Source organism: Sorghum bicolor, chromosome 10 (genome assembly GCF_000003195.3).
Source record: "Sorghum bicolor cultivar BTx623 chromosome 10, Sorghum_bicolor_NCBIv3, whole genome shotgun sequence".
Classification (NCBI taxonomy): domain Eukaryota; kingdom Viridiplantae; phylum Streptophyta; class Magnoliopsida; order Poales; family Poaceae; genus Sorghum; species Sorghum bicolor.
This window is the reverse complement of record NC_012879.2, coordinates 5,372,352-5,381,285: the sequence shown is the minus strand read 5'-3', so window position 1 is coordinate 5,381,285 and position 8,934 is coordinate 5,372,352. Positions and strand designations below refer to the sequence as shown.

Here is an 8,934-nt window from a genome sequence, read left to right as displayed (position 1 = left end):
GAGACGGATTGGCTCGCGGCGATTCTGGTTGAAATGGGACGAGCTTTTTTTGATATGCCCCCCTCATTTATGACGTATTTCCTTCTTTCAGCCATATTTGGATCAGCAGGTGCATCCGAAAAAGTAACGTCTTCATCACGTCCTCCACCACTATATGGTCTATCACTCCTAGGTTTGCATCAAGGATTCAACCATCTATGGCGCGCACAGTGATATGAAGCAGTTAAGGGTAGCGACATGGCGTGGGGCATCCTAGATAGATCCATTGTTGAGGCCATGTCTCTCTTCTTTTGTTGCCTCATCTTCTACACAAGTCTAGCACGTTGCATGGTCGAGGACTAGGGTGTGTTAAAAGTACTAGGTTGTGAGGTGCCGGTGGCCTCCTCCCTCTTGTGTTGGCATCGACGAATAATGAGTGGAGGAGCATCACGCTACGCACTGTGAGCGAAGGAGCGGTGTTGGCAATGACAAAATGTGAGGAACATCATGAAATATTGACCGAACTCCGCATAACTATAATTAACTCATAATTCATGGTTTGTTGGTTCAATTTCACATTGTTTTTACTCTCGACAAGTTACAATGATTTTTGCAGTCTAATCTCTCCTTATCAATTTTGCAGATGTTCCATTTGGTGGGACCTAAGTATAAAATGTGTTCTTACTTTATACTTTTCTTAGGCCCTATTGGAATACCTCTCTAATTACAATAATCAGATCACATAATGAAATTTTGATCCAAACATGATTGATTATATATGATGAGTTATTATAATCAAAACACTTTGATTACTATAATCTCATAATCCATGTGAGACCAGGTTTACAGAGGATCGTGGATGCTAAAAGTCCAAATTACCCCCAATTGATTGTCTAACTTGCTAACTATAAAAGATAAGATAGGATTTTTTTCTCACTTTAACCTATATCATAGCAATCACCATAATCTTTTGACCCAAACACTCTCATTATTATTAAAAAATCATGATCCTAATTATTATAATCTTATACATAATTCAGATTATAATAGTCGAATTGTGATCAAACAGATCCTTAATCACCATAATCTAGCTTCTTTTATTTATTTATTTATTTAGAAAACGTACTAGCTCCAGCTGGTGATAGCCTAGCGGACACGTGAAATGTTGTGCGCCGAGCGAGGGTTGGTCTTTTTCAACTGGCCTGGGCCCCTGGGCCGACGAGCGACGAGCGTGGAATCTGGACCACGCAATTGTCAGGATCTCTATCCGCTTTGTTGCGGCGTACCGCGTGCACGTTCAACTCTTCAAGTCCGTGGAAGAAGCAGGCTGCAGGCGGTGCCGACTGCCAACTGCCGATCAGCTCCTTGTGTTTCTGTCTGGTCCATGCGAACGGGAATGCTCCAGTCGCCGTCGCGTTATCTGTTTCCTGTCTCACTCCTCCCAGCCGTTTAGTGGTCTGGCTGACCTGGATAAGTTATATACAAGGGCTTACCAAATCTAAGAACATCTCCAGTAATATTCATTTTAAGCCCATAACACTCGTAATATGAATAGTGCCACATGATAATGTCATATAATCTTAGTACAAGTGCATACGACAAATTAAAAGATATCTTTTCTCTTTATATATATATATATATATATATATATATATATATATATATATATATATATATATATATATATATATATATATATATATATATATATATATATATATAAGGTGCCCTAAGGGCGTGTACAATTCTATCACATGGCAAGCTCTTAAGGGGCTAGCATGGAACTTAACTCAACTGTCCTTGCACTCGGGGACTGTTTAGTTAGTGAAAATTTTTGGTTTTGAATACTGTAGCATTTTTGTTTGTATTTGACAATTATTGTCCAATTATAGACTAGGCTCAAAACATTCGTCTCGCAAAATTACATACGAACTACACAATTAAATTTTTTTATTTATATTTAATGCTTTATGTATTTACCGCAAGATTTGATGTGACGAAGAATTTTGAAAACTTTGCAAAATTTTTGGGAACTAAGCAGCTCCTAGGTGTCTAGGCCACAAGCCCCTAGATCATACATTTGGCAATGAGAAACGTTTCATACTCGGTGGCACTAGGATCGCTGGCAAAAGCTATAAAGAGAGAAACAATTTCGGAGAGAAACAATTTTTGTTTTTTTTTTTGTGGTCTAGAGAAATACTTAAAGCTTGGTTCCTTATGATTTTGGTTCTAATTTCAAGAATTCAACGAGCTAGTCAAACGGTTTCACAAATACTCTAAAATCAATAAGAGAAACGTTTTTGAAGGAAACCTAGATCTAAAAACTTTTTACGAGAATCTAGAACCCTGCAAACATAACTTAAACGCTTTGCACGATAGCTACTCCATCTGATTTTTTGCCAATTAGGGCAGAAAAAAATGAGCGCCTAAATACAAAAGAACCGTGATTTCATCTGGGCCATTGGGTCAATTACCTCACAATACTACGGGCCCAGAAAGTAGCCGAAACTCTCAAAAAAATTAAGCCCAGCTCGCTCCAAAACACATGCGTTCGTCTTGCCAAACAGTTCTCCAGCGTTCATCACGGCCGTCCATATACGATCGAACGGCCAGGCTATATACGTTCGAACCACACGATCAGCTACGGCCACCTGCGCCGTCCCGCCGCACGGCACGGCAGCGGCCACGGCCAGCGACATGCCTCCTCCCCGCCTCGTCATCCCTCCGCCCGCCGGCGACCCCGGCGGCGGACTACGGCGCTCGTACCTCCGCCTCATTGCTCTCTCCTCCACGCTCCGCCACCTCGACCAGCTCCTCGCGGTCTCGCTCGCCTCCGGCCACTACGCGCTCGACCCGGCCCCGGTCACCGCGCTGCTGCTCCGCTACGCCTCCCTCCGCGCGCCGCCCCGCCACCTTCTCCGCCTCTTCCGCGCCTTCCCCCGCCCTGACCGATTCCTCCGCAACGCGCTGCTGCGCTCCCTCCCGTCCCTCAGGCCGCACCTCCTCTTCCCGTCGCCGGACTCATTCTCCTTCGCCTTCGCCGCCACATCGCTCTCCTCTTCCTGTTCCTCCCGTGGCAGAGACGCTGCTGCCGCACGCACGCTTCACGGGCTCTCAGTGGCCGCGGGGTACGCGGCGGACACGTTCGTGGCGTCAGCTCTGGCCAAGCTCTACTTCAAGCTGTCCAAAGTGGACGACGCACGCAAGGTGTTCGACGCGGTGCCGTCGCCCGACACTATCTTGTGGAACACGCTGCTGGCTGGGCTGCCTGGCTCGGTGGCCCTTGAGGCGTTCGTGCGGATGGTGGAGGTTGGGAGAGTGCGACCTGACTCAACCACCCTTGCATCCAGCCTACGGGCAGCAGCAGAGGCGTCACATGTAGCAATGGGGAGGTGCGTCCATGGATATGGAGTGAAGTGCGGGTTGGCAGAGCATGAGCATGTTGTGACTGGGCTCATGTCGCTGTATTCCAAGTGCGGGGACATGGACTGTGCACGGTCTCTCTTTGATAGGATGGAAGATCCAGATTTGGTTGCCTACAATGCTTTGATCTCAGGCTACTCAGTCAATGGCATGGTTGAATCATCGGTGGAGCTGTTCAAAGAGTTGGCGGCCTCAGACTGGAGGCCAAACTCAAGCACGTTGGTTGCGGTGATACCGGTGTACAGTCCATTTGGGCATGAGCTGCTTGCTCGGTGCTTACATGCGTTTGTTGTTAAGGCCAGGTTGGACGCAGATGCTCTGGTGTCGACAGCACTGACCACTTTGTACTGCAGATTAAACGATATGGAGTCTGCAAGGAGCATATTTGATGCAATGCCAGAGAAGACCATGGAATCGTGGAATGCAATGATATCTGGGTATGCCCAGAATGGCTTGACGGAGATGGCAGTCGAACTTTTCCAGCTAATGCAGGAGCTCAATGTGCAGCCAAATCCCACCACCATTTCGAGCACCCTTTCAGCCTGTGCACAGCTTGGAGCTTTGTCTCTGGGTACGTGGGTTCACAGGATTATTGCCAAGGAGAACCTGGAGCTCAATGTCTACGTCATGACCGCGCTCATTGACATGTATGCGAAATGTGGAAGCATTGCTGAAGCTCGGAGCATCTTTGATAGAATGGATAACAAGAATGTGGTCTCCTGGAATGCGATGATATCTGGATATGGCCTCCATGGCCGAGGTGCTGAAGCTTTGAAGCTCTACAAGAGTATGCTGGATGCATGCATTCTTCCGACAAGCTCCACCTTCCTGTCAGTCCTCTACGCGTGCAGCCATGGAGGATTAGTTGACGAAGGGCAGAAAGTTTTCCGTGTGATGACTAATGAGTACAGAATCAGCCCAGGCATCGAGCATTGCACATGTATGGTGGACCTCCTTGGCCGGGCAGGCAAGTTGAATGAAGCTTTGGATCTCATTTCTGAATTCCCTCAGAGTGCTATTGGACCTGGCGTGTGGGGAGCGCTGCTTAGCGCCTGCATGGTCCATAAGAATAGCGACCTAGCAAAATTGGCTTCCCAGAAGTTGTTCGAACTAGACTCAGAGAATGCGGGCTACTATGTGCTTCTATCTAATCTGTACACATCCAAGAAGCATTACTCTGAAGCAGCTGTGGTGAGGCAAGAGGCCAAGAACAGGAAGCTAGTGAAAACACCAGGATGTACTCTCATCGAGATAGGTGACAAGCCTCATGTCTTCATGGCTGGTGACCGTTTTCACCCACAGTCAGAGGTCATCTACTCATACCTAGAGAAGTTAACCGCAAAGATGATCGAAGCGGGGTACCAACCTGTGACAGAGGCTGCATTGTACGATGTTGAGGAGGAAGAGAAGGAGCACATGGTGAAGGTGCATAGCGAGAAGTTGGCCATCGCCTTTGGGCTCCTTAGTACAGAGCCGGGGACAGAGATCAGGATCATCAAGAACCTTAGGGTGTGCCTGGACTGCCATAACGCTACTAAGTTCATATCCAAAGTGACACAGAGGTTAATTGTAGTTAGGGATGCATCGAGGTTTCACCATTTCAGAGATGGGGTTTGCTCCTGTGGTGATTACTGGTGATTCACAACAGATAACTTAGGTTCTTTTTTTTTAATATATATAAAAAAACTAATTGTCCATGAAGCACATCTCATTGTGCTCATTTTCATTTATCTGCCGGGAGCTGCCAGTACTTACTGATAACCAGCAGTCAATTTGCAAATTTCTCTGCAGGGCCAATATTTACTAATCGAAGCTGCAGTTTCACTGGATCATAGAAAGTTATACTGACCTATGGTCGAAATGTCACTGCTGCCAACAAAGAGATCGTGCTGAAGCAACAACACATATAGCATATTGTAAATTGAATCAATTTTCAATTGGCCAAAGATGCCAACTACAGAAATATACATAGTTTTGCCAAACAAGATAAAGGCAGGAGCTGTAGACTGTAGTGCTGTACAGATTACCTAGAATTACTAGAAGCTAAGGCAAGCTTTATTAGTTGTTTTCTTTGACGCCAAAGTACTATCACTTCAATTTTTAACGTAAATGGGGTGTATTCGGTCTGCTATATCTACATCCTGATGCTTCTTCAGCACATGTGTGCGTGCTTTCTTCCATTTTCCAAACCAAAATAGGCATCCTGAATGTGCTGCATTTGGCCGTAAGGAGTTTATTAGTCATATCAATTCAAGTTATACAGCATATGAGTAGTAATCGATGATAGCATTATGAAAAAAAGATTAAGTAATTTGGGTGACGAAGAATTAAGAGAGACGAGTGATAAACATGCTTCGTCAAATGACAAGTAAGAAAGAGAAATAACTTTGAAGTACTTTGGGTGTTGTTCCTACCTAATTACAGACTGCCAGTGCTTGGCTGCGAGCTCAACCTAGATGGCGTTCAGCATATGACTGAGACATTCCAGTATCCTCTGTAGGTCACTGAAGGTTCTTAGCAAGGTCACATGAGTATAGCCTCGCGCATACAGCATCAGTAACATTAGTAGTGAAATTTTGATATGGCCGTTGCCTGTGAATTGAGATTGTGGTCAGCTCAAGACAAACAAGCCTAGCACAGTTTAATTCACCACGACTTCACCATAAACAATGCTGCAAAATGAAGGCTGAAATGCTGCAGCAATTGAAAGCACTTAGCATAGCCTATCTGTTGGCTGCACCTCTTCAAGAATCATGCTAAAAGGAACGAACAATCTGTTCGCTGCAACTGGATATAAAACTCCAGAGATAGTGTTGCTACTATCCTAATCTCACTCGGCCTCATTGGTTGCTTTCACTTTTTACTACCATAACAAATTGGCATATCGAAAAATTCTACACATCCTGTTTCCACTGCCATACAATGTGAAAAGGAGAAACTTTTCTGTTCTGTTCAGTTCAGTCATCCATTTTCACGACCAATGGAGCTGTACCCAGGTAACTTGACTAGTCCTTTCTCCTGCATCCATCTCCGGATAGCTTGAGATTTTTCCCACATTCCATTTGAGGTATACAGGTTTGATATCAGCACATATAAATCTGGTCTTTCAGGATGAAGCACCATCATCCTCTTGATAGCTTCTTCTCCAAACTGTAACCTTGAGTGGAGCTCACATCCATGGAGAAACGCTCCCCAGACACTAGTGTCTGCTTGCATTGGCATATTATCTATAAACTCCAATGCCTCCTCTAGATTTCCTGCACGGGCTAGCACATCGACCATACAAGCGTAATGTTTCATGGAAGGTGTGATGTTGAAATGTTGTGCCATGCTATCAAAATACCTTTTCGCTGCAGTAACCATCCCAGTATGGCTGCAAGTGGATAAGATGCTTGTGAATGCTACATCATTTGGGTGGACACCATCTTTCAGCATTTCACCGAAAAGATCAATGGAACCTGCAGAATCGCCTTGCATTCCATAACCACCAATCATAGCACACCAAGTCACAGAATTACGGTCATTCATCTCATCGAACACCCTACGAGCAGATGGGAGATCGCCACACTTGTTGTACAGATTCAGCAGAGCAGTGCTGACATAAATATTGGACAGAAATGCATGCTTAACAGCATAACCATGGAAGGATTTACCAATAAGTAGATCACCCAGACAAACAGAAGCTGACAGGGCATGCACCACAGAGATGGCATCAGGTGAAGGGCCCTTCAGACTCATTTGTTTGAAGAGCATCAGAGCATCATTGCACATGTTATTCTCAGCATAACCTGATAACATTGAATTCCATGCAACAACATCCTTGTTTGAAATGCTTCCAAATATTCTATTGGCCTCTGACACAGCTTGACACTTCGCGTACATGTCAACTAACGCATTCACCACCACAGTATACTCAACCAGACCTAACTTAACAGCTATCCCATGAATAGACCTTCCTAGAGACAAGTCACGTAATTGAGCAGAAGCTGAAAGAACTGTTGCTATGGTAACTGAATTCGGAACAATGTTTGCAAACTTCTTGTCAAGAAACAGCCGTAATGCATCAAGAGGGTTCCCATTCTGTGTGTACCCCACAATCATCGTCGTCCAAAGAACAAGGTCAATGTAGCTGAGCTCATCAAACACACACTGAGCATCCTCTAGCTCCCCACACTTGACATACATATCCAGCAAGGCTGCACTGATAAATGAGTTAGACATTAAGCCTTGTTTGATCACTGATCCATGCATCCACCTCCCTTGGTGCAGACCAATGAGTGCAGAACAAGCTGTGATAACAGTTGCTATGGTGTACTCACTGGGAGGCACATTGTCCTGCCTCATCTTGTTGAACAGAAGGAGTCCATCTGCAGCAAAACCATTCTGAACGCACCCGCTGAGCATCGAGGTCCACGACACCACATTTCGTCCGGGAATTCTCTCAAACACCTTCCGGGCGCATTCCAAGTCCCCAGCTTTCGCGTACATGTCAACCAAGCTGTTCATCACGAAACCGTCCGCGCCGCCGACTTTGACGGCGTCGCAGTGCAGCCTCGTACCGTACCCGTAATCCGCGGACCTGATACAGGCCTTGAGCGCGAGCGACAGCACGAAGTCGTCCTGCGCCTCGGGGCAGGGGCGCCGCCGCCTCATGTCCTGGTGCAGCGCGACAGCTTCTGCGTGGCGCTCCGCTTGGACCAGACACCAGAGCATGACCCCGTAGGAGTACGCGTCCGGGCGTGGGGTGCCGTCGAACACCATCCGCGCGGAGGCGAGGTCGCCCAGTGCCGCATAGCAGCTGAGCAGCTTGGTCCTTGCGCGGAGGCTGCCAAGGAGGAGGCCCTGGGTGTGTGTGAGGAGGCGCGCGTGGAGGACGCGGAGGGAGGGGAGGGTGCCGCATGAAGGGAGGAGACGTAGGAGATCGCCGGCGGAGAGTGCACGCGCCAGGTTTTGGACGCAGAGCGCGGCGGCGTCGGCGGCAGAGGCAAACAGTACGTGGGCTGGGTTATGCATATTTGGGTTGGGGTTGCCCTTTCTGCATTTTGGGCCTTCTGGCCCATCTGTTTAGCAGATAGCCGTGTGTTCTCTCAGGTGCAGTCCAAACGCCCCAGAATTGAGATGTTTTTCTCTCTCTCCAAAATATATTTATTTTATTAATTATTAATATCATATAAAAGTATTTCCATGAGTACTACGTACATTCTAAATTTAAAGTCATTAACAGTATAAAAAATAGCCAGTTATGGACATTTAGCAGCAGGGTTGTCGTGAGGTTGAGACCTGGTTATAACGGGTTAAAAAAGCCAAACAAAACTTGAGTACAATTAATATGGACATTTAGCTTGTTTGGTTTGGCAGTTCGTTTGGTCTGAAATGATCCGATCCTAAGACTGAATCTAATATTTTTGTTTGGTTTGCGTCGTCAGTCTGCGCCGTGCATCGCCAAATGATTCTGTTTAGTAACGATTTTATTTGGTAACACCTGCAAGTCAATCTCAAGAATCGAATCATTCCACAAAAAAAAAAAAAAAC

General features: G+C 46.1%; 2 protein-coding genes across 2 annotated transcripts; one reads left to right on the top strand and one right to left on the bottom strand.

The window, feature by feature from the left end:
- Window positions 2,644-5,234, top strand: LOC8076210 (pentatricopeptide repeat-containing protein At4g30700). Its single transcript, XM_021448667.1, has one exon. It carries the CDS (start codon window positions 2,677-2,679, stop codon window positions 5,038-5,040), a length of 2,364 nt encoding a protein of 787 aa, XP_021304342.1. The 5' UTR covers window positions 2,644-2,676; the 3' UTR covers window positions 5,041-5,234.
- LOC8065426 (pentatricopeptide repeat-containing protein At2g03380, mitochondrial) lies at window positions 5,695-8,415 on the bottom strand. Its single transcript, XM_002436568.2, has one exon. The coding sequence runs from the start codon at window positions 8,413-8,415 to the stop codon at window positions 6,364-6,366; it is 2,052 nt and encodes a 683-aa protein (XP_002436613.1). The 3' UTR covers window positions 5,695-6,363.